Genomic DNA, 26,521 nt, shown 5'->3' on the forward strand with positions numbered 1-26,521 from the left:
TGAAAGAGTGTAAAAACGTGTCAATCTTCCATTAAAGTCAGTTTAATACAAACGTTTTTATTACAAATAATTTACGTTTGTTTAAGGTATCTTGTAGGGGGTAAATTCATGCCTAACCACGCCCACTTGAGTATCTTTTAGGGTTGAAATATAACCAGGCTACGACCACTTTAGAATCTTTATAAGTTTATCTTTATCTTTAAGCCGGAGCAAAGTCCATAATCCCTTGCATATCGTTATAGATTTTTTGCTGATGTTGTTTTTCCACTTTGCGTTTTTGGGGGTATTTGTTTTTTTTTCTTCTTGCAGTAGTCGACAGGGTTATTACACAAATTTACAAATGAATCGGTCGGTGAGATTGGTAGCGTTCAAATTTGCACAAGAAGAAAAGATATATATTCTACTTTTTATTCTATTAAAAAATGCACTAAGAGTGTTTGGGAAAATATATATAAAAAAAGAGTGATTTTAAAATAATAATTCGAAAAGAATTTTCAAAGAACAATATACTTCGGAAAACCGATGATATCCAGAGGTGCTTTTTAACATTAAAAAGTTGATTGATGACCAAAGGTAAGATAAAAAAAAAAAAAAACAATTTTTGCCTATCGTCCTAGGCAAGCAGTTTCTCTGATAGCAAGTGAACGACTTTGGGGTAAGGGAACGTTTTGGGGGATATAAGGCGGAAAGTTTGCTTACACCCATTTTCAAATGTTGCGGAATCCCGGGTTTCCAATGTTGTCATTCGACAACGGTAGTACTTCATGGATATCATAAGTATTCTCAAATTAGAAACGATCACATAACATGAAGTATATTGATAAACTCATCTCCCGACATGATCCAGCCGCTCAAATTATGAAAGCTTTTAGCGAAGATCTGCGCTGGAGAGTAATTTTCCATCAATATTTACAAAACTCATCTGTTCAAAACACTTGCAGAGCACTCTTTGTTGGGCAATCATTTGTATACGATACCAGAAATGTGAGATCGTCTCTAATATGAGACTGCTTATGACAAGTGCTCTTGTCGAATGACTTTGTCGAATGACATCGAACATTTGAAACCCGGGATTCCGCATATATTTGAAAATAGGTGTAACGAGTTATGTCAAAAGATTCACCAAAATGTGTGATATTTTCAAGTTCTCCAAATAAAAAATTATAATGTTTTTAGGAGTTTAAAGGGGCAGTCGCACCGATAGCGGCATTTTTCAAGAATGCTACCGTCACCACCAGCACAGAGGAAAACTACTGGACACTATCTAAAAGCTGTTTGATTGTCTTCTTGTGAGTAAATTCGGCGCGATGCAAACGGATTTCACATCTATTTACTCTTTCAGCCGTCTATTTCGCTCTCAAGAAATGACGATTCCACGGTGTATTTTCACTTTTAAACGAACGTGCAACTGCCTCTGCCCCTTTAATAACATAAACACACACACACACAGATTTGCATTCATTCAATTCGTTGCTGCTGTTGTTGTTTAGCGTGCTTTCAGGGCAGACTTTCCCCCCTCAAGATCTTACACGGGAAAAACCAGCAAAGAAAACAACCGAAATTTTGAATAATGATGACGCCACCAAAAACGCCACCGGGGGATTCCTATCCCTTATCCGGGACTTCGCTGCATCTACTACTGCGCATGGCATTGGCAAGGTGTTTGCCGCAGACAGCATGGTTCGGCGGGCGCTGTGGTTGCTGGGGTGTCTGACGGTGTACGCAGTCATGATATTCATGTGTGCGCAGCTGCTTGTCAGATACCTGGAGAAGCCTGTCGTATCTCGTGTTGAAGTCAGTTATGAAGAGGTCAGTTTATCAAATAGAGCAATATATGACTGTGGTACCTAGGCGCGTACACAGGGGGGTGCGCAGGGTGCGCGCGCAACCCCACCCCCTTGGCGGCCAAAATGTTGTTCTGTAAAGCCTCGATCAAACGGAGATGAGAGCTGATGAGAGTCGACGAGAGTTCAGCTCTTTCTATCTCTCTCAGGGTTCTTAAAAACACGCAAGCGCAGTCATACAATTCGCATACAATAGCGTTTTCGTGTGTCCCCCTTTTTGTCTTAGTATCAAACAAACTTTATCATAGAATATTTTTTTTCACATAAGATGTTTTTTTAGAGCTTAGTGTTTCCAGCTGTGACAATCTGCAACCTAAACATGTTGAAGCACTCAAAAGTGGCAAAGAACCCCAGTATTCAGTCTTTGATGACAAACATGAAAGAAAAAGACGAAAAAATGAGATATCAGCCTTTGGTAAGTGAAAAGGTGTCAAGTTTCTTTTTATTGGAATACTCGCGATATTGCGTGATTCTGCCATACCAGCCCATGGTGGAAACTGTAAGCTCAGGGGTGTCCAAAATACCCGATCTCAAGATGATAAAAACAAACAATTTTCTTACAACCTGCGACTTTTCGCAGAAATTTAAGGGATGACGAGTTGAATCTAGTAGAGGAAACCACAAACAGTATTTAAATAGAATCTACTCAAACGCAAAGGTCTCTGATATTTCACTTTGGCCATTCTCAGGGGGGTCAATCAATCTTGTTTTGAAAACTGTCGATTTTTCTAGCTCTCTCGGTCAATTCCTTATTAGGCCATTACATACCATTTGGAAATAGTCCGCTTTATTCATTATTTCACTTTTTTGTCGCACTAAACCTACGTCGGAAATTTGAACGTAAACTTGGAGGAATCCGTGTTTACTATGATTGTGCAGGCCGCCATTTTGGAATAAGCCCAGGCCCTAGCGTTCACAGGGTATAAATCAACACAAGGTTGAAAAGGTATGTTAAACGCCTCTGTGAATCAGAACTTCACGGAGGCGTTTAATATACCTTTTCCACCTTGTGTTGATTCATACCTTGTCTACACCACGCCTACGTAGACCATCTAGTTTTCCTACAGTTTGTCTGTAGTCTTTCTAGTAATATCACCTAGCGTTCACAGGTTTCCCGTGCGAAAAGCTGCAAAAGACTGCCATAAATGCCATTTTTCAGACTCCTCTTAATACCACTGCTGCGCCTAAAGACGACCTTGACAAGAAGATCGACGAGCAAAAGCACCGGCAGATAAAGAAGCTAATGCAAGAGGCGGTCTCGTCTAAGGAAAAGCAAATCTTTCAGGGTGCAGAGGTCGACACGACGAGTATAATGGGCGTAATGCTGATGGGCTCGCTTCGGAATGTCCCTTCAGACCGTCTGGCCCAGATGGGCTACTCATTGGATGATCTGTTAGTGTCTTGCAGGTGGTCAGCTTTCAAGTGCAATAGTGGGTGAGTATGGTACAGTCACCATCCCGCAATTTTATAAAAACGCAAGTCTGAAGGCTGAAATCTTATCATTGTGTAAAATATTATAATCCATTATGCTTTAACAATCGAATAGAGCTGCTTTTAGACAGACAGACAGACAGACAGACAGACAGACAGACAGACAGACAGACAGACAGACACCTGCACTTTCTTTCTTTTCTTTAGAACACTGAAAGACCTTTGGAAGCATTTCTGGCACTGGAAATATGGGAACTGTTACACGTTCAATTCAGGAGTTAGTGCTAACGGGGAGAAGATGCCGATATTGACGGTCGATCGCTCTGGACCCTATGATGGTAAAAAAAAAAAGAAAATCAAGAATACAGAGAAACAGCAGATCAATGGGATATTTTAGATCTGAATGAAATCAACTTAATCAATAACTTTATGTTATTTTTTATTCATTTATGTATATATTTATTTACTTATTAATAATTTGGGTACGTTTTTTAATTCAAATAATGCATATATTTATTTATCTATTTTTTTATTTTTCTGTATGTTTATCTATTTATTTAGCTGTTGATAAAAATGTTCGTCTTAACATTACTCTATAATAAATTTCTTTATTTGTTTGCTCGTTCGCATGTTTACTTATTTGTTTATTTATTGTATTTTTCATTTATTAATTCATTTACTTGTTTCTTTTTCTATTTATTTGGTAAAGGTCTCTCGATGGTTATAGACGTGAAGCAAGATCAGTACAACCCGTTCGTGGACGAGGCCGGGATCCGTGTCGTCCTGACAGATCAGCAAAAGATGCCGTTCCCATTCGAAGAGGGATTCAGTGTCCCTACCGGGTTCTCCACCTCTGTCGGCGTCAGACGGGTCTGCAGTGCCAAAAGAGAAAATTCTCATCACTCTAATAAGACGTACCATGTGATAGGATTGGAAGAATTTAAAATCAGATCAATTACACTGCTGAGGACCTTAGTGACTAGCTCTCCTCTCTGCAATAGGGCGCATTCTGCTAAAAGCGTGTTAAAGCGTGCATTAGCGATGCGTGTGCTTTGTGTTTGTTTGTTTAGTAAATACTAACAAAGCAATTCCCCGATATTGGATTCGGACTTTTTTTTCATGACGACAAAAAAGAATACTGATTGCAGTCCCCCCCCCCCCACTTCGCCCACACCCACGCACATAAACACACATTACACTGACACATTAAAAGTCTTTATCCAGGGCCAATCAGAACACTTCGTTAAGACTGTATCATTTATCTCAGGTATACACGAGACGAGTCGATCCCCATGGCAACAACAGCTGCGCTAGCTCAGACGAGGAGTCCATTGATGATATTTATAAGAAGAGGTATTTCGTCAATTACTCGGTCAAGGTGTGTGATATGTTTAACCAGCAACAAGCGAGCGAAAGGGAATTGAAAGAACAGGGACACACTATAAGACACAAATCAAAGCAGCAATCGCACAAGTTCACTTTCTAGTCAATTAGGTAAGAATCTCCGGGTGATTTTTAACGAAAAACGCGTAAAGAATTGGAGCAGTGTTGGAAGATTCTTCGAGGACGTGACTGATAGTTTCGATGAATGGCCTGTCAAATAGCGCGGATTCTAATAGATTCTTTTGTCTTGTTTGCCTGTTGAGGTTCCAGTTGGCCCGCCGGAAGTAAACTGGTGCGATTGCCAGTTCGCAGGCGAAATTCAGTGTTGAAACTTGTCGGACGCAAAACAATAATAAGATGTTTACTTGTACTCTCTCTAGGGAACACCAACCTTATAAAATTATCTACTGTGCTCTGTTCTTGAATACGTAAATAGTTTTTTTATCTCGTTCCAAAAACTTCCAGTTTAGTGTTAAGAAATGCTTTGAGTCTTGTTTTCAGACTTATGATTAACCCTATTCAGACTGGGCTATTTTGAGCTGTCTGTGACTGGGGGCGGTGGGGGGGAGGGCTAAAAATGCCCCTCTCCGTATTTCATGAGCCCCTTAGGCTATGGCCATAAAACTTACAAACAATGAGCACCAGCATGCAAAGAATTGTCACACCCTATTTTTGGTGTGGTCGCATCAATTATGACGTCAAAATGACGTCATAAATACGATGTCTAGCTATTCTTTCAAATATTGCCTAAATTATCAGATATCGGGTTGAAATCATTTTACATCATTTAGATATGATGTAAAATGATGACCTTTTTGAATTTGTAAAGCCGTTAAACCTTTTAACGGCTTTACAATGCAAAAGGAAAACGTTAATCAATTTTTTTTGAAGAATTTCCGCCATCTTGGATTCTTATGATTTTTGCAAAAGAAAAAAAATCTGTAATTATTACAAAAAAAGTATTTGCATGCATGTATTACTGCTCATAGTAATGATAAATGCATAATATTAGCTTTTAAAGTGTCGTCTAGTAAATCTAGTGACATTTATAACAACAGCTTTGAGAGAGTAAAATTTACCACCACCCCTCCCCCAAAATATCCGAGGTAAAACAATTCTAGCGCTGTTGTGAAACTTGTCACCTAAACAAACTTATAAAGTCAAAAGAGGCATTTAAATCTGAGAAACAGAACCAAAATAAAAAAAATCACTAATTTTTAGTTTTTGGGAGACCTATGTGTGAAAAAACGGTTGCCATGGTAACATGGAACGTCTCCTCGACATGTCAATGGCATCAAAACGTCTGCAGATAGATTTTAGGAAAAGTCGCCAAGTTTTAGCCTCTTAACTTCTATGGTTCAGAAGTTATAGCAATTTTCGCGGAGGGGGGCTTCAAGAGCCCACCCCCCAATCTTAATAAAGTTGAGTGTTTTGTTTTGGTTTTGAAATGCGCAGTTCAGACTTAACTAACACTTTGTTCAGACTATACTCTAATATCGTTTCCATATTCGTATTTGAGTGCTTTGTTCAGACTCGTTTTCAGTGCTTCGTCCAGACTCGTATTTGAGTGCTTTGTTCAGACTTGTAATTGAGTGCTTTGTTCAGACTCGTATTTGAGTGCTTGGTTCAGACTCGTATTTGAGTGCTTTGTTTGGACTCGTATTTTGAGTGCTTTGTTCAGACGTATTTTAATGTCTTGCCCAAACTGTCATCTTAATTTCTTGCTCAGACCTGCAGAATGTCATGTTTGGCTGCCATGCAGAGAGATATTTGCAACTGCTCCGAAACAAGATTTCCTTCGATGAACTGTTCAACATGCTCAACGGACGACCAAGGTGGGAACCAAATAGATACCCCATTCCGCTTCCTTTCTCGCCTTTCTTGCCCTATCACATGTTACCCCAACCCACCCCTTCTCACCATACCCCCTATGTTACCCCAACCCACCCCTTCTCACCATACCCCCTAAGTTACCCCAACCCACCCCTTCTCACCATACCTCTATGTTACCGCAACCCACCCTTCTCACCATACCCCTATGTTACCCCAATCCACCCCTACTCACCATACCCCCTATGTTATCCCAATCCACCCCTTCTCACCATACCCCCTATGTTACCCCAATCCACCCTTCTCACCATACCCCTATGTTACACCAACCCACCCCTTCTCACCATACCCCTTATGTTACCCCAATCCACCCCTTCTCACCATACCCCCTATGTTACCCGAACCCACCCCTTATCACCCTACTCCTATGTTACCCCAACCCACCCCTTCTCACAATACCTCTATGTTACCCTAACCCACCCCATCTCACCATACCCCTATATTACCCCAAGCCATCCCTTCTCACAATACCTCTATGTGACACCAATCCACCCCTTCACACCATACCTCTCATGTTACACCAACCCACCCCTTCTCACCATACCCCTTATGTTACCCCAACCCACCCCTTCTCACCATACCCCTATGTTACCCCAACCCACCCCTACTCACCATACCCCCTATGTTACCCCAATCCACCCCTTCTCACCATACCCCCTATGTTACCCCAATCCACCCTTCTCACCATACCCCTATGTTACCCCAATCCACCCCTTCTCACCATACCCCTATGTTACCCCAACCCACCCCTTCTCACCATACCCCTATGTTACCCCAATTAACCCTTCTCACCATACCCCCTATGTTACCCCAATCCACCCCTTCTCACCATACCCCCTATGTTACCCCAACCCACCCCTTCTCACCATACCCCTATGTTACCCCAACCCACCCCTTCTCACCATACCCCCTATGTTACCCCAATTAACCCTTCTCACCATACCCCCTATGTTACCCCAATCCACCCCTTCTCACCATACCCCCTATGTTACCCCAACCCACCCCTACTCACCATACCCCCTATGTTACCCCAACCCACCCCTTCTCACCATACCCCTATGTTACCCCAATTAACCCTTCTCACCATACCCCCTATGTTACCCCAATCCACCCCTTCTCACCATACCCCTATGTTACCCCAACCCACCCCTTCTCACCATACCCCCTTACCCCAATTAACCCTTCTCACCATACCCCCTATGTTACCCGAACCCACCCCTTATCACCCTACTCCTATGTTACCCCAACCCACCCCTTCTCACAATACCTCTATGTTACCCTAACCCACCCCATCTCACCATACCCCTATATTATCCCTTCTCGAAGTTACAAAATGTCAATCAATCAATGAACTTTAACGGTAATAATTTCAATATGTACAATTGGTTTTCAAATTAGCGGTTCATATCTATTATTAAAATCAGATGTCTTCTAGCTATAACAACTAAATATAATATACAAAATAATGTGTAATTTTTTTGATAAATAACTACTATTAAATATATAAATATTTTTAGCTAAGAGAAGCGGGAGGCTCCTCAGACCTCAGTGATCTTTTGAAACTACCCAGAGTCGTACAGGACGTAACAGACAGAACAAAAAAATGGCATGAAATTTCCCAATTCTCAATACATAAGCTCAAGATTCCGCACACAAGGAGTTCCTCTGGCAAAAAGCTTAATTCCAAATTTAAAAGAAATTTAGAGGATATGAAATTGTTCTGGGTTTGGGCAGCTGCATGACTAATTGGCTACCCCCTAAGTTGTACGAATGTACATCAAAGGTTGTCAAAAAAAGGTCATCAAGATATTCAGGGACTGCGCCATTGAAAACATTGAACATCATGAGATTTATTTACATTGTGCGTCCAGGGGCGGGTCTAGCTATTCGCTAAAGGGGGGGGGGGGGGGGGGCTGGTGCAGTGACAAAGGGGGGAGGGGGTATTTTTTTGGCTACATATGGCTTTCTGCCAGCCATAGGGGAGGGGGGGGAGGGTTAAACCCCCTAAACCCTCCCCCTAGATCCGCAACTGGCGTCGATCCTCAAGAACCGGCCACTTCAATTCTTGCAGTATGTCATGCGATCTAATAGTATAAACTGCTCTTGTAATAATGCGAGCAGCTATATTTAGTAGTTTTTGCAACTGGTCTGCACGCGTTTTTGAACAATTACCCCACACAAGACTGCAATACTTAAAGTATGGCTGTACTAGTAATTTGCAAACAGAAATGAATGTCTCCAGGTCATTAGTTAGAGATCTAATTTTATATAGCATGCGTAGTCCATTTTGGAGTTTGCTTATGATTTGTGAGATATGGCTGTCCCATGTCATAGTTTTATCAATATGTAGACCTAATAACTTGGTTGTTTTCTTTTTTTTCGATTGGCTTATTGTTAATTGCCAGAGTCATATATTTTGGAGTAGAGACCATTATAAAACTAGTTTTCGATGTATTACAACTGAGTTCATTTACAGGGGGAAGGGGGGGGGGGGGGGGGGGGGAGGTTCTTCCCAAGTCGACCTGATAGGGATTTTTTAGAGTAGCAAGTTTTGGTGTGCCGGTATTTTTTAGGGGTATTTTTCGAATTTCCCGACGAGCATCCCTATCACTTTTACCCTGAAGAAGGGGGGGTTATTAACTCGCAGCCATTCCTCTATAGCATTTAGATCACTATTTAGTCTAGTGTTCACTCATTTGAACAAATTCTTTTTTTTTTGTCATTTTGAATTCGTACTTAGAACCGCGAAACTGACAAGAAAATTGTATGTTCTTTCCAGCTAACTGCGCGTCGCTAGTCAACAAGAAGTACCAGCAGCATGGATTAGAATGCGCCAAGAACTGCCCCCAACCGTGCTTGTAAGTGCCGCCAAGTTAATATTTACAATTTCAAACTTGATTGGCGGAGTTGAGAAGGCTTCAGAGACATGAGCGACGAATAAACGCTACACAAACGAAATGTTAGGGAGCGAAGTGTATCGAGAAGAGAACGAAATACTTTTTTTCTTATTTGTGTGGCAGTGTTTATGTTCCTCCTGTTGTTGTGTTTTATTGTTGTTGTTATTCCTGCATCTTTTTCCTGTTGTTCTGTTTCACTTTTTCCTGTTGTTTCTTTATACTTCTACTGTTATGGTCTATTGTTGCTGCACAGTTGAATACTGTTGTTATGCTGATAAGAAGTCGAATCATATGTTATCTTCAATGTCCTATCTCCTTTTATTTTTTGTTAAATCATCATCATTCATTTTTATTGAATTGTTTTCTTTAAGGGACAACAACTTTCGTTATACGGTGTCTAGCGCACAATGGTCAACAAAGTTCAAGGCAAGTATATTTTGTCATTACCACAGCTAAATAAATATATTTTTATTCAACTTGTATCACTACTTGTATCCTCAGCATCAGCTTCAGCGACGATTCCTACACAGGCTCAACAGCGGTATACGGCCTCTTGACATAAGGTGAGAAATTCTACTTAATACTAATGTTCTAAGACGTTAGGGCCTGAGCCTATTATCAAAATAGTGACTTTGAATTCCGGCAAGTAGTTTATGTGTAAATTCTCGATGTACACAGTTCTACGGCGACAAAAAGGTGAAAAAAGTATTGAGGTGGACATCCAAATATTGTATGTAATGTATTAACAAGGAATTCACCGAGCGAGCTAGAAAAAAGATTGATTGATATGATTCTCTGGTCACTCTTTCGAGTAAAATATGATGCAGACCAGGGGCGGATCTAGCTTTTTGCCAAGGGCAAGCTTTTCTGAAAAAGTTTCGTCATTATTTTACCTTCGTAACGGTTTTGGAATGAACAGACACAATTAAAACAATAAAAAGGCAGCCCAAGGGGGGTGGGGGGTGGGTAACACCCCCTTTATCCCCCCCCCCCCCCCCCCCGTCCCCGTAGATCCGCTACTGCAGACTTCTCCCATGTGAGACTAAGGGACCCAGGCCGACTCCCCGTGAGGTCCAAGAAAGTATCGTTCCCTGGTACTCTCAAGGGAAACAGGATCCCGCGACAGAATCTGTCAAGTAGGGTGTGGAGAAACAATGCATGTAGCATAGACATTGCTGAAAAACGCAAGACTAGTTCCAGTACCGCGCGGTTAAACCAGCCTTTTTGTTTTGAAATGGCGGCATTTAACCGGCAAACTGTCACATTTTGGCGAATGCTAAGAAAACTACAGCAAACATAAGGCTATAATTTTCTTTATGACTCCCTCATTATCACACAAATCTGTCATCTTTTGTACAGTATGGTTTTAATGCTGCAGTCTTTCGTACCTTTACTCGAACGATTTCAACACTACGATTGTGCTTGTTTTCGCCAAAGCACGCGCATGCGCATATGTTATTTGGCCCTGTCTGTAGCATATCAATCAGTGGCTGTCGTTTTTCTAAATGGTCTAAAAGAGCCTGGAGCGAGCGCGCGGCAGACCTGTGATATTCTAAGTCGTTAGGGACTAGGCTCCATTTCTAAGATGGCTGCCAGAAAAATCGTAGTAAACACGAATTCCTGCAAGTATACGTGGAAATTATCAACTTACAAAGCTCTAAAGAAATAAAAAAGCGGAAAAAATGATTGAAGCGGACTCCCAAATTAGGTATGTAATGCCAAATAAGGAAATGACCGAGCGAGCTTGAAAAACGACAGTTTTTAAAACAAGATTGACTGATATGGGCCGTAGCAGGGGTAGGGGGGAATGATCATTAGTAAGGGCATGGTGCTGTGCCCCAAAAAACTGTATCGTGAACCCCCCTCCCTTTCAAATCCCCGGGACCTGATGCAGCTAGTGTGGGGCCGAAGGATGATGATAACTAAGGACTGTTATGAAATGATTACAATAATAACATCAACAAACAGTGCATTTTATAACGGAGATGCATCAATCAAACTATCAAGCACAGTAACAATAAGTGCGCAAGCAAAAGCCATAGAAACAAAATCCATCACGAAGGCAACAACAAGAACTACATAAAAAAGCAGAAGCATCAACAACTTCTACAGGGGTGGTGGAAGGGGAGGGGCGGAGGGGGGAGGCATTTACAAAGGCAACAGCGTCATCAACAGCAGAAAATCAAAATTCCATTAAGTCAACAACGACTCTACCCTGGGTACCAGATCCTCCAGACTTCTCTCGTCCAGTGACGCTCGTCACAGGACGTTAACACTGGACGAGAGAAGTCTGGGGCTCTGGTACCTAGGGTACAACGACTCGTCTCCTGCTATTACAAAAGTTATTGATAGTTATATTACTGAAAATATAAATAAGTATATTTCTAGTTATTTAGTTGCATTGTATGTTTGTTTTTCTTCTAGTGACAATTTTCTGAAGGTCTCGATATTCTACGAGGAGCTTTCCTTAGAAAAGATAATTTATGAGGAAGCATACCCGGTAAGTTCAGCTATGATAAAGAACTTTCATTGAGCGGACAACCTATAAATAAAAACCTCTGTTAAAGCGGAGAACCATAAAACTTGACACAAAATGTACAAGCATCAAAACCAACCAAGCAAATCAAGAAATAATTCACCACCAAATAAAGCTGATACGTGCGCTCATCGTCCAAATGCACAAAACGGATCTGTTCCGCAAAATATTTGTTCCGCATCCCGTTTTTTTACTGGCTGGGAAGATGTAAGATCTTCCGAATGGTTCCGAATGGTTCTGCTGGCAAACTTGTGGAGTCTGGTCCCAAGCTGGCCCCCAGTGTAATAATGAATCTTGACGTAATAACAAGTGGTTCTTAAGGTAAACCTGGTATTCGGGAGGAGACGTTTATAAAAAATCACTAATTCGACAAATGCTTTTATTAAATCAAATCATTAAATCAAATGTTCAATATTTCAATTTATCTTGAGAAACGGTTCTTTGCTATGAATATTTCATCGGACATTAGGTCCCCATAAGGGTTCGTCTTTCCAGTTTTGAGTTTTCTTAGACATCTACAAAATAGTTTTGGCAAAAAAAAAAATGATTTGCCCTGTAATCGTTGAATTCATTAGTTTTATATTTAAAAAAGTTTGGCTAAAATTTGTTGTATTTGTATTGATAGTGCCAATGCATATGTTTTTACAAACATATATGGCACTATTTTACATATAACCAACCACAGTTGATCAATAAACGCCGGCTCAGCCGCACCTGTTGCAATTAGCAATTGAAAAACATTGTCTGAAACGTAAAGAGCAGACGTATGCCTTGCCTTTTGATTGAACGATTTGTTTCTACGTGAGACTAAGTGAACGATATTTTTCCATTTCGAAGTCAATCAAAGTCTTGTTGAAAAAGCGATGTCATATAAAAAAATTAGCCAAAAATTGTCGTTTTTGACAAACGCGGTCACTTCCGTATAAGAAAACTAATATATTCCTTATTTGAAAAAACTGCACGATTCTTGTCACTTTTAAGGTTTGCCGTATCGCAGGTGCTTCGTAAACTTTATGACTTGTAGTCAGAAGAGAAAAACAGTGACCCTGACCATCTTAAGTAAGCGGAGAAAGTATCTAAAAAGAAACTAAACTTTTCGGTACCAGACCCCCAAAACGACAAAGTTTTCTTCATATGGCTTTTATACGCCGCCCTCGAATAAATGCCGCAACTGGATCACGAGAAATCAAATAGTCGCCACGGCGTCTATTCGAGTAAATACGTTACATAGATTTGGTCTTGGAGCCAGTCATCACATTACCAGCCACTTGTTGTCATATCAAGACCCATTATTTTACTGGGAGCCTCACGTTTTGCAGCTTGGGGCCAGTTATTACATTAGGAGCCACATGGTATTACGCTAAGAGCCAGTTATTACATTAGGAGCCACTTGGTATTACGCTAGGAGCCAGTTATTACATTAGGAGCCATTTGGTATTACGCTAAGAGCCAGTTATTACATTAGGAGCCACTTGGTATTACGCTAAGAGCCAGTTATTACATTAGGAGCCACTTGGTATTACGCTAAGAGCCAGTTATTACATTAGGAGCCACTTGGTATTACGCTAAGAGCCAGTTATTACATTAGGAGCCATTTGGTATTACGCTAAGAGCCAGTTATTACATTAGGAGCCACTTGGTATTACGCTAAGAGCCAGTTATTACATTAGGAGCCACTTGGTATTACGCTAAGAGCCAGTTATTACATTAGGAGCCACTTGGTATTACGCTAGGAGCCAGTTATTACATTAGGAGCCACGTGGTATTACGCCAAGAGCCAGTTATTACATTAAAAGCCACTTGGTATTACGCCAAGAGCCAGTTATTACATTAAGAGCCATTTGGTATTACGCTAAGAGCCAGTTATTACATTAAGAGCCACTTGGTATTACGCTAAGAGCCAGTTGTTACATTAAGAGCCACTTGGTATTACGCTAAGAGCCAGTTGTTACATTAAGAGCCACGTGGTATTACGCTAAGAGCAAGAAGTACACTTAGTACTTCAACAACGCTTCGTCTTTAATAAATTATTTATCTATATTATGTTGCAGATGGAGAATCTTTTAGCCGACTTTGGTGGTCAGCTTGGGCTATGGATCGGAGTTTCTGTTCTAACTGTCGCAGAACTCATAGAGTTGTTCGTGAACTTATTTACTTTACTTTTGGTCAAGTCAAGAAAAGTTGACACCATTTCCTCTATCCTGTCGTAATAAGGAAAGCGAAGAAATAAAAAGGATAACAATGGTTTTCATTTCATTTCAAGCATTCATATACTGTACTCAAATAAATGACTTGGTTGACAAAGCAACAATCGGCGAATTAAATGTTGATAATTTTTTCAGAGGAAAACGCTTTCCATGTATTCACGCCATATTTCTACAGTTCTAGTATAACTCCTTTGTACCCCACCTCCTTTCCTAGGAACCACTTCCCCCCTTTTTCAATCAAATCAAATAACCAAATCTAGCTAGATGAATTTGAAAAACTATTTTTGATTTTTGACTACGCGAATGATTTAGAGGACTGACGAATTAATATTTAACGAAATTTTGGTACTTAGCTTTTAGATCAATTTAAGAATTGTATCGAAACTATACCTTTAAGTTTGGTCTTGAAGATGTCGTTCCTGCAAAGTCGCCGTTTTTATTTTCATATTTTTTTATCTTGGCTTTCCTGTCCTTCATAATTGAAGGAACAACTTCTAAACAGAAGCAAAGAAACTCGGAATTTGACTTTTCGTCGGTAACTTCATTAAAAACTGCTCTTCGTATTTGGAAGGGCCGATCATCTCTCATAGTTTCGAAAATGATGCTCTTTCGAGCTTGAAATTTTGGTGCGAGTTACTGTCCGTCGATAATTACACAGCGCAGACGAAAAGTACCAACCCAACTCTACCTCGGATCATTACGAAATGAAGGTACGACATTATTTCAATTTGAGTAGCCCATTCATTGTTATTTTTTTAGAGATTAGAGATGAATAAGACAAGCCTTTTATTGAGAATATGTCGTTTTTTTTTCTTTTGCCAACTTTATGTATTGCTATGCAATACCTTTTCGCTCGACAAAAGTCAGCTTGGGTTTTCTTGTACGCTGGCTTTAGTTCTAGATAGGCCGGGCCAAGTAATCCGATAGACAAGACAAAAGAAGTCTTTTGGGGCATAATTGAGTGCTTTGCTTATGGATATTTGCAAGCAAAGGTGGATTCATGATGATTTTTTCTTGTTTGGCTTTGCCTGGATGAGAAAATAATTTTCTAATGAATCACCACAGCTCTCCTAAGTGCTGTCTTTTCTGAAACCAAATTGATTGCAAAATTGTTCACACTGCTATTCTGGGTCTGTATGAGCTGGAATTGATTTGTTTGGCTTCGGGGTGAAAAGACTTATAAAAAACAATCTGACTTTGGGGATAGGGGTGTTGACTGGCCCTCCCCTCGTGAATTTTCCCCTGGATCTCCCAGAATGCTTTGCAATACGTAAAGACATCTTCGTGGTTGTACAATCCTTCAAGCAGTAGACATTGTGTTTTGAGGCCATGGAAATGTACCTGGAGGATCAGAATAAAGGTATCTATTTGTGCCTTGAGCTGTGTTTGCTGATCTCTCTCCCTTGTCAGGTATTTTGAGCGTTTTATTGAGAGGGGTGATTCTCCTTGTTCGATTTGAGATTTGTCAAAGGACCTGTGCTATTATTTGGCTTAAGAGTAGATGCCAACACCTTGGTTGGATGCATATCTGCAAGACCATTTATCCCTTAGACTGATGCCTGAGCATCTTCATCTTGTTGTGTTTATTTTGCATTTATGATTTTTTTGGGTTGTGGGTACTTCCCAAAGCCGGTACAGGCCGGTTGAGGGGTCAATGTGTTAAAGCGTTTCCCCAAAAATGACAAAACAAGTGCAGAAGTGGTTTTTATATAGCTCGCCTGACGATTCCAAAACGAATGCGGGGGAGACTAGTGTTAATACAAGTTTGGAAAACCGATTTCGTTATTTTTTTTTTTAACTTCGCAAAAGGAAACGCAAAACAAGCTTGTATTTAAAAAAAAGTGGTTTTAGTAAACAATGCACACGCAATGACGTCAAATATGCGTGTCTATTCACTATGTATCTCTTGCCGACCAATCATAGCTCTTGTTTTATTAGCATTGTTCTAAAATAACAATCCAGGCCCTTGGCACAATTACACTCGCGAGAGAGACCTTTGGAAGCGCCCGCAAAGTACGCTGGATCTTCGAGCATGGTATGAGACAAAACTTCTAAACCCTTCTCTAAAATGACGGCAGCGTCTCACACTTTTAATATTAAGAGAGTCAGGTGGATAAAAGGTAAGGCGATATTTTGTAAAATATGAGTCGTCTCAGCGTTTCTATTTTGAAAATCTCTTTTCTCTGTCTCATCTCCATTGCCGACGTGACATTTTTTAAAGCTTATTGGATCCTAGATCATGTAATATGCGGTAGCTATTTTAGAAAATATTACATTAGAAACGAAATTTAATGCAATATCAAAAAGCATTGGTGTAACGTTACTGAATATATGTTTCGTTTATTTTCCTTTATCGTTATTTATTGCAGGCCCGTACCCAGGATTTTTCTTGGGGGGGGGGGGGGGGGGGGATGCGAAATCTTAAACCTAATTTTCTCCATGGGGAACGGGGGGGGGGAAGGGGGGTGGGGGGGTGAGTGAGTTCTCTGATAACAATCTGACTACCCCAAAAAGAATAAAAAGGGATTTTATTATGCCTATGTAGTATCTCCACGGGACGTTTATTGTCGGACGGATTTGGCTACAAAAAGGTTTGACTTACAGATTAATGGAGCAGGGGTCAAAACGTATTTTAACACTGGTGACAACCACTGGTGACAAACACTGGTGGAAAACCACTCATGACAACCACTCGTGACAAAACCACTGGTGACAACCACTTGTAAAAACCACTCGTGAAAATCATAAGCGTCTTGAAAACTTTTCGTAACAATAATTAACGTTGATAAGTCACGGCCAAATTCGTTATTGCGCGACCACGTCGAATTAAAAAATCCTTGTCTCGTTTGGGAATAGCGCGTAGTCAGACAAAAGCTTTGGCGGCGGTTTGTCTGGTTTTGATTGCTTGGTTTGGTTGACTAACGCGCTAATTTTGGATTCTGGGAGGTCGCGCAACAACGAATTTGGCTATAAGGCCATTTTCAATTCACTTTTGAGAAAAATACGTGCAATTTAACTTAACGCTTGGTCATAAATTTTAAGTGTAATAGAGAGACATTGTTCGGGTCTTGGTAAGATCTTTCCTCCACGTTAATAACATTGAGATCGCACCATTTTCCAGGAAATAATTAACAGAATACCACTCGTGACAATTGGCTTTTATTCGATAGCAAGTGATCCTAATCAAACCAAACTCATACAGATGAAGGGTCTTAGTAAGATCTTTCATCCACGTTAATAACATTGAGATCGCACTATTTTCCAGGAAGAAATTAACAGAATACCACTTGTATAAATTGGCTTTTATTTGATAGCCATTGATCCGAATCAAGCCAAACTTATAAAGATGAAGGGTCTTAGTAAGATCTTTCATCCACGTTAATTACATTGAGATCGCACTATTTTCCAGGAAGAAATTAACAGAATACCACTTGTATAAATTGGCTTTTATTCAATAGCCATTGATCCGAATCAAGCCAAACTTATAAAGATGAAGGGTCTTAGTAAGATCTTTCATCCACGTTAATTACATTGAGATCGCACTATTTTCCAGGAAGAAATGAACAGAATACCACTTGTGACAATTGGCTTTTATTTGATAGCCATTGATCCGAATCAAGCCAAACGTATACAGATGAAGGGTCTTAGTAAGATCTTTCATCCACGTTAATTACATTGAGATCGCACTATTTTCCAGGAAGAAATAAACAGAATACCACTTGTGACAATTGGCTTTTATTCGATAGCCATTGATCCGAATCAAGCCAAACAAGGGACTTCATATGTATAAGGGACCCTTCTCTCCCCATGAACACCCCCGCCCCTTTCCCTACATTCACATACTCCCCGCCACCACCATCACCCCCCCCCCCCCCCCCGACAATATTAGAGCTTTGATGATCTTTGTTGTTCTTTGATGTTGTGTGATCCCAAAGAAGAATAAATTGCGCTGTACAGGTTATAGGAGACAGGGGCCCGCCTCCCCGATAAAAATATAAGGAAATTATCAGCACGGGCGTGGCTGCCTTTTAAATTGAAGCACTTTGCTCATTTACATCAGTACCATGAAGCACTGCGGGTTATGATTCATTGACTTTGGTGCAACCTTGAAATAATACTGAAGAGGAGCCTTTTTGCATTTGCCATCTCCTTTAGTCTATTCCAGTAAATCCCAGCCTGCCTAGCGTCCCAGTTGAAGCGGTCTTCAAGGGCGTACAACGAGCTTTTGTATAACAAGACCATTTTAATGTCTTTTATATGTTTACAGTTTGGTACATAGAAAACACACTCCCTGGCGTTCTACACTGGGTTTCCTGTGGTAGTAAGATATATAACGCCCCAGGTCCCACGACGCTAACTCGAAGTTCATCTAGGAGCACAGTAAAAGCCCTATAGGGGTACCTATAGGGAGTAAAACGCCAGGAACTAACCGGCGTCTGCATAAGAACAAAGGATATTGCTAAGGGCTTTCGTTGCTTTTACAACATCTTTTCATTGTATTTACTACATCTTCCTTTATCAGCCATCTGCAGATATCTACCCTGCTGGTTTGCGATTTCACATAAGAAAATGCTCGCCGAACATGAAGGGAATGCTCGTCTATCATGGACAACTCAAGATCTGTAATAAAACAAAAAAGAAAACGATATGGTTGAATAAAATAATAAACAGAACCCGCGTGGAAACCCATAGCACAAGAAAAGCTATAAACTTTTATGTGTAATTCCAGAAAAGATCCACCTTATCCCCTTTCCTTGGAAATTCTGGAAACTGGTCTACCATTTTTTATAGAACCGTTTTCAAAGAAAATAAAAGTTAAAACCAATTTGCGTATCTGTAGCAATAACCCCCCAAACACACAAGAGAGCCGGCTTGCAGCGTAGCGTATCTAGTTCTCGCATTGGCCACACTATCGGATCCAAGTTGATGCTTAAAGGAGCTACGTCATCAACTTCACACTTGACAATTTTCCAGTGGGCCACGTCTCGAAATTTTTTTTTTATCTTTATATGAAGCGACTAAACGAACAATAAAGTTCGTGTTGGATTCTTCGGGCTGGTTTCCGTTTCTCCTCTAAATGACGGGATGTCGTTTAGGGAAATAAACCAACACAAGCTTCAAGTGGTATTCTTTTGAACCTATAAAAACAGGGTGGTTTCGCTGCAGTTTCGAGCACTAGCCGTTTGCCAGAGAAAAACAACAAGTCGCACATTAGGGCCGTGGCAGGGGCTAGGCACAAGGGGCATGTGCTCCCCCCAATATTTTAAAAATATATAGGGAAATGACCAGTAAGGGCATGGCGGTGCCCCCCCCCCCCAATATTCTAAAAATATATAAGGGAATGACCAGTAAGGGCATGGCTGTGACCCCCCCCCCCAATATTTTAAAAATATATAAGGGAATGACCAGTAAGGGCATGGCTGTGACCCCCCCCCCCCCCCAATATTTTAAAAATATATAAGGAAATGACCAGTAAGGGCATGGCGGTGCCCCCCCCCCCCCCAATATTCTAAAAATATATAAGGGAATGACCAGTAAGGGCATGGCTGTGACCCCCCCCCCCCCCAATATTTTAAAAATATATAAGGGAATTACCAGTAAGGGCATGGCGGTGCCCCCCCCCCCACCCAAATATTTTAAAATATATAAGGAAATGACCAGTAAGGGCATGGCGGTGCCCCCCCCCCCCCCCAATATTTTAAAAATATATAAGGGAATGACCAGTAAGGTCATGGCGGTGCCCCCCCCCCCCCCCCCCAAATATTTTAAAATATATAAGGAAATGACCAGTAAGGTCATGGCGGTGTCCCCCCCCCCCAATATTTTAAAAATATATAAGGGAATGACCAGTAAGGTCATGGCGGTGCCCCCCCCCCCCCCAATATTTTCTGAATGTTTATTTATTCTGCCCCTTCAATATTTAAAGGCCTGCTACGGCACTGCACATAGATGTGTATTGAAATAAAATTTAGTCACCTACTCAATAGCTGGCGGCACGTTTTCCTTGAAGTCGTCCTTGGTGCCCTGGTTTCCTGCGGGCTTATATCTAGCTACGGTATAGAACTTGTTGGTAACCGGGGAAACCGCGGTGGCCATTCCCACCTCCGTGGTGTCACGCCACACGACCTGGGTAAAGTGTAACACCACTGACCACATGTCCTTGCCGGCGCCCTTATTGAAGTCGTAATCCCGAATCTCGTCATACCAGTCCTGGGGAGAGGGGGAGAGAATGGAAGAATGGAGTAGTTAGTGGTACGATTAATTATTTTGCTCCATAAAAATAATCTAACATCCGTTATTCAAAAAGAGACACGGGTATATAAATACAGTCACTGCTTCAAAGACGGCTAATTTTTTAAAATAATATTATATTATATATTATTTTAGTAGCGATTTGGTTGGGAAACTCGGAATAAAATGCAATATACTGCGCCCCGAAATCAAGCAAAATGGCGGGTGTAACAGCTGATTTGCAAGTGTTTTCGAAAAGGTAGCTTAAGTATGTCCTTATTATGCAGTTTTCGGCGTCATGTTATTCACTTGACGACTTCCAGCTCACTGAACTAGTTGTGTCCTTATGCACTAGTCATTTGAAACCCCACCCCCATGGTCCCGGGGAAGTGTGGGGTTAAGGTGGGGGTGAAGATCAATTTTGAACGAGAATCTGTCCCGAAGGGGTGGGGGAATTGACAGTTTTTGACTCTAAGACTTATCCCCACCGTGGAGGTTTGGGACAAAGAATAGTTTCACAAATATCATGTTAGTTTCTGGATTGAGACTCTTTTTCTTCTTTAGCGAGCAATTCCATGTATCAGCATGTGGCATGCTGCACGGCGACATATGCAAAAACGAATATTAAAAAAAATGCAAGATTAAGATTATTTATTTTCCCATCTTTTTTGTAACTGTTATCTTCATAGTAATTGGTTCCAACGTACTCGCTGAAATGTACTGGCTTTGAAAGATAAAAAAAAGCTTATTTTAGATGACTTGTTGTCGAGTAGTTGCCTATAGTTTGCATCCAAGGGGTAGGGGCATTTGACTGCAGTTTTGTCCCGAGGGGGTGGGGGCTTTTCTCGGTTTTGTACAGGGTCAAAGTCTAACCTCCACCCTTCCCCGGGACCATGGAGGTGGGGGTTTCAATTGACTAGTGCATTAGATCGATGATATATTAAGGCGGTTCAATCTATTTCTACTAAAGAGGATCTAGAACGTTTTTAATCTTTAGATCGATGATATACTTTCGCCATTTATATTGTATATTAACCGCCTATGGTGTTATTACTCAATAAACTAAACCAGCTGAATGGCTATCCTCCTACATGTTGTCACAAATATATATTTTCTATTCGGCTGAACGCAGGTTCTAAGCGCTTTACGTTTAAAATCCGTTTACGTTATATTAGGAATATCTAATCTTGGAACTGAGGAATGCAAGCTTCTAGTAGCCACCCGTGATTCCAAAAATTCCAATATCCGCGAAGGAAGACCGGAAAAATCTATCAGATTTGAGCCAACGCTCTGTTTTTAAACGCTAACTGCGGGTTGAGAAAAATCAAATGGATTGCTGTAAGAAAAAAAATTGGGGGAGGGGGGGGGGTGTGATGTAAGGTTGGTTGAAGGATAGTAAGAAGCAGACAAACAGTGCGTTTCCCTGGTTCCAGAGCCTCGAACGTCTCTCTATTTAGAGGCCAGTAATAAAATTTTATCAAACTTGAAATTGTCGCGCGCGTTTCAAAATCATTGAAATGAGGCTGGCCACTAAATAGAGAGACGTTCGAGGCTCTGGAACCATGGTAACAGTGCGTATCCCACCTTCACTATCTCTCCACAATGTACGTAATTGGTGTCTTCCGGTCCGTCGCACTTCCGGTTTGCCGGCGCGAAGTATGCGAGGTTCTCACCCTGACCTAGCTCTTTGAGAGCCGGATGGTGCTCGAACTTGTTCTCACGTACGAGGGTGTCCGCCCAGCTCTGCGCATCACGTGTAAGCTTGCTATTCCAGGTCAGCGGTGGTACGCCATGGCGCATGCGGTACATGTTGTGCGCGTCGAGACATTCCTTTTCGAAACCTGACATTTGTCCTGAGTTAAAGAGTACGATACAAAGTAATATTTTAAATTTTGTGTATATTTTTTGCATCTTAAGCAGTGGGGGAGGGGGGAGGGGGTACAGATAGGTGAGGTAAAGGGAAAACCCTAATCAAACCCTAATCCCCCTCCCAACACCATCCTTATGGATCCACCGCTGTTTCACAGGCACAAATCTAGATAACCCAACTACTGCGCCGCTTAATATCTAAGTTTGAATCTTAGAACCTCTTCTCTGTGTTATTATTACAATATCAATCACAAGATCAGACGCAAATGAGTGGTCATACCTGGTTTAGGGGGTTCTGGAGCACTGGTTTTCGGTTTTGGTGGTTCTGGGGCCTGCGTTACTGGTTCCGGCTCCTCAGTTCCCGGTTGTGGTGGTACAGTTTCCGGTTGTGGTGGTATAGTTTCCGGTTCTGGTGCTTCTGTTGGGTTTGGCGGTGATGGGATTTTGTTACCTGAAATGATATTGCTATTTTAGCTTGAGCAATGATGCGCTGGTTAAAAATAATGTAGTTTGAAAGCTTAGTTGAAGAGGGAAGGGGTAGGTCATTCCTTCTTTTGGCTGACTGGGTTGTTGGACGGAGCATTAATCAATGGCTGTCGTTTTTCTAAATGGTCTAAAAGAGCCTGGGGCGAGCGAGCGGGAGACCTGTGAATTCTAAAACGTTAGGGACTAGCCTTCATTTCCAAGATGGCCGCCAGCAAAATCGTAGTAAACAAAAATTCCTGCAAGCTTAGGTGGGAATTCGCGACTTAAAAAGTTCTAGAGCGATAAAAAAGCGATAAAAATGGTTTAAGCGGGCTCCCAAATATGGTATGTAGTGCCTAATAAGGCAATGGCCGAGCGAGTTAGGAAAACGACAGTTTTTAAAACAAGATTGACTGGTATGTGGCGCCATTCCTTTTGGAAATCCCGGGTCTAATGAGGAGCAGCTGCCTCCCCTTTCTCCCTGCCCTAACCCCCCCCCCCCCCCCCCCGCCCCTCTTTGCTTCGCCCTGAAAAGTCTTGCTTGCTGGTCTCTGTGCCCGATGGTGGCGACTTGTTAGGGATCCTTCTCTATATATTTTTCATCTGTCCGTTAAAGCGCTAAAGTTTCGACAAGCAAACGAGCATGTTGTCAGCGCTAGACTTGGAAAGCATACTCACACAAGCCACAGGTCTTGCGGCATTTCCTGACAGCCGGGTCATCCTTCCACCTCTCGCAATACTCCCCGATGTCGTCCACATTATTCAAGATCCACTCACAGTCGCTTCGCTCATCTCGGCAAGCTGAGGATGCATAAGAAATCTCAAAATGTGATATAAAGAGTAATAATGAGAGCTCATGAACTGTTTAGTTTACTGCCGAATTGTGACGCCGCATTTTCAAAACATCGATTTGTTTTTGTCTTTTGGGATTTTCTGTTCCGCCATTCAAATTATTATAAGCCAATAAGTTTCTTTCCATCTCTCGCCTAGTGCAGTTGCCTGGCTTTCTGTCTTTTTTGTCCAGAGGATAGCCAGGAAAGTGCACAAAGCTTTCTGATTGGCTCAGAATGGTTTTACTGACGGAACAGAAAATAAAAATAAATCGTGTTTTGAAAACGCGGGTCGCGATACAACGGATTCGACAGCAAACACGAATAGAATAAATATCTGCTCCTGTGTCGCTTTTGAATTGTTTTGTATTTAAAGGGAAGATGCACAGAATGTGCACAAATGCAATATCAGAAGAAAATCAAGCATAAATAGATAATAGATGGTTGATACTTACTTTGTTTTTCTGGACTTGGTGGTTTGCCTAGAAAAAAACATAGGATCAAAAAAAAACTATTTATAAAACATGCTTCTTATACTCTTCATTGTAGAATCTTTCTCATCTATCATCACGCTTTTCGGAGCGGTAAGGTGACTATCAGAATAAATAATCGAATTCCCCGACTTCGAGTAAATGCAAGAGCCATTTGGTTCTTTTTGCTTCTTGGGTACGCGACAAGTATTTTGCCCGGCACTTCCCCTTCCCCCTAAAACACTTAAGAACTCTAAAACATGCGATAAAAACTTGATAACCAGTTCCGTGTAACTTCAGTAGCAGAATGCGATTAAAGAATGGTTGCCATGGTTTTCTTTTTCTTTGTTTCTGATTACAGAAGATCTGGAGTGAAACAATCAAAAGGATTAAAACCACTGCCCATTCAAGTATCAGAAACTACATCTTCTAGCCCACCCTGTTATAAGAACCACCAAGAGATCATGATGTATTGGAACCACTAAAAAACCTAAAAAAATCCTTTAAAAAATTAAACAATGTATGCGCACTATAAACCTATTCCCTATATATTCTAAAGTTTTAATTTACTTACACCATCCACAAGTTTTACGGCACTTCCTGATAACGGGACTTTTATTTTTCCACGTTTCACAGTACTCGGTCAGCGCAGCTCCTTGTAGGGGTATGGCCGCGCACTTCGCGAGCTCGTCTTTACACTCTGAATCAACATCGATTAGATCTGACGATATAAATCAAATCCATACTTTAAACAAGAATCGTAGAATAATAATAACGCTTTGCTGTAAAAGTCAATATTTAAATATCTTATCCTTTAGATGTCCGTGAAATAAAACATGCATGTCTTTTCTATTGGCGCCACTGCTCGCAACGGTCGTTTTTACGCACTGCTGGTCATTCTAAAAAACAACAACTTAACTTGTTTTAGAGGTTTTCTTTTCTTTGAGTGGACGTTTGAAGTGTCTTTTGTTTTAGAGATGGACCTTTATGTATTGGTTTAAAAGACAATAAGGCCACGTTTTTTGAATTGTATAAATATTTTGAGCTGTTGTAATTGCGTCCTTGTAGCAAAGAGATCTAACGATTTTTACACCTATCACGATGTCAATCTTTTCAAAAATCTATTACGAAAAACTTAATTTGCAATAACTGTAATTACTTGCTATAAGTCGGACAGTGTTAAACTGTTAAAAAAAAGATGATTGTCTTTCAGATTCCCTAACCGACGTTCATCAATTGCAAAACATTCAGATAAAGAGAGATAAAAGCAAATACATTGACATTTTCTAATTACGTACATTTAAGCTTATATGCAAAATTCTCTGAAGTTAGGAAAACGCTTCTTTGAAAAAAAATTGTTCTATTAAAAAAATCTAGACCATAGAAATGATAAGAGTTTTCTGTTCAACACATTATGTATATATCTAAGTTCTTGATCATGTATCATAACTTCCTATGCATATGAATAACACTACATAAAACTAAACTTTAAGAAACCAACTTTTTTTATTTCTTGTAGAAAAAGAATAAATGAGAGTGCACAGCTCACACAACTTACCTAGAAAGTTAAAAAAGCTTTCTGAGTTCTTCAATGGGCTGCATAAAGTAAGATGAATGCTGAACCCAAAGAAGAGTAAAGCCGGTAATAGCTTTCCTGGTACAATGTAGCTCGCCATTTTGTAAAAGATGTCTTAGCTATGGAGGCTAATCGAGCAACTGTTTGAAACCGGCGCGCGTTTCTCTTTTATCCGGCCCAAGGCTATTATTTTGATGTAAATTACTCGTCATTTATTATGTTTTATCTTGAAGTTAATTGGCTATTGTTTGTGGATGATTTTGTATGAATTTAAGACGCTAGGGAGTCCGTTGGAAACGACAATAAAGTGTATTGTTTTTTCGATGTTTACAGAGATCTAAAGGAACAGCTGTCCATAACCGTTTATGTATCATTTGACAAGCATCATGAAGTATTGACACATTTTAGTTCAAGAAGATGAAATGTTGTATAATTTAAACTTGTAGAATTGTAATGCATGCATGAGCTATTTTTAAAGTACACGTTTTCACGTCACACCGGGCATATTAATTGCACATATACCTGATAAATACTTAGAAACAAAACCATTAGTTTTAACATCTGTTTAGTTTAATTATCAGGAATGGTGCACAAATTCTGGGTAAAAAAAAGTTCCAAAAGAACAACTTTGCGATCACGTAAATATGACAGCTGTAACGAAATATTGTTTGGATAAAAAGTTGTAACATGTAAGCAAACCAATAACACCAATTACACGAGGCCACCTGGTTCAACAATGCCGCCGTCATCTTTGTACGTGACGGCTTAGTAAAGGAATGTATCGCGCTTGAATTCTCTCCATCGGGAGAATTTACTGGGGTTTTCAATATCCTGTGAATTCTCGCCGTTGGTTTCGAATAGCTAAATTGCCTCGATTCCATCATTCAAAATC

At 40.7% G+C, this 26,521-nt stretch overlaps 2 protein-coding genes across 5 annotated transcripts; one reads left to right on the forward strand and one right to left on the reverse strand.

The window, feature by feature from the left end:
• The first annotated feature begins 807 nt into the window (after nt 1-807).
• Nucleotides 808-14,237, forward strand: LOC5505886 (amiloride-sensitive sodium channel subunit gamma). The gene is made up of 12 exons (XM_048720471.1): nt 808-891; nt 1,177-1,289; nt 1,491-1,809; nt 2,125-2,259; nt 3,004-3,278; nt 3,483-3,613; nt 3,985-4,352; nt 4,543-4,653; nt 9,569-9,871; nt 9,947-10,008; nt 11,870-11,945; nt 14,033-14,237. Exons 1-12 carry the CDS (start codon nt 808-810, stop codon nt 14,189-14,191), a joined length of 2,136 nt encoding a protein of 711 aa, XP_048576428.1. The 3' UTR covers nt 14,192-14,237.
• LOC5505889 (probable pathogenesis-related protein ARB_02861) lies at nt 12,347-25,778 on the reverse strand. Of its 4 annotated transcripts, none has more exons than XR_007306357.1 (9): nt 25,612-25,777; nt 24,628-24,774; nt 24,039-24,065; nt 23,432-23,554; nt 22,569-22,739; nt 22,004-22,272; nt 20,169-20,398; nt 18,720-18,808; nt 12,347-13,686 (listed from the first exon to the last, which is right to left on the reverse strand). XR_007306357.1 is itself a non-coding variant. In XM_048721103.1 (8 exons), exons 1-7 carry the CDS (start codon nt 25,727-25,729, stop codon nt 20,165-20,167), a joined length of 1,089 nt encoding a protein of 362 aa, XP_048577060.1. In that variant the 5' UTR covers nt 25,730-25,778; the 3' UTR covers nt 18,412-18,808. The 4 variants fall into 4 exon arrangements, 2 of the variants coding, with proteins under 2 accessions (XP_048577060.1, XP_048577059.1); XR_007306356.1 differs by having other exon boundaries at nt 12,347-13,850; XM_048721103.1 differs by lacking the exon at nt 12,347-13,686 and having other exon boundaries at nt 18,412-18,808; nt 20,165-20,398; nt 25,612-25,778.
• Nucleotides 25,779-26,521: the final 743 nt, after the last annotated feature.

The sequence above is a fragment of the Nematostella vectensis genome, chromosome 13 (genome assembly GCF_932526225.1).
Source record: "Nematostella vectensis chromosome 13, jaNemVect1.1, whole genome shotgun sequence".
NCBI lineage: Eukaryota > Metazoa > Cnidaria > Anthozoa > Actiniaria > Edwardsiidae > Nematostella > Nematostella vectensis.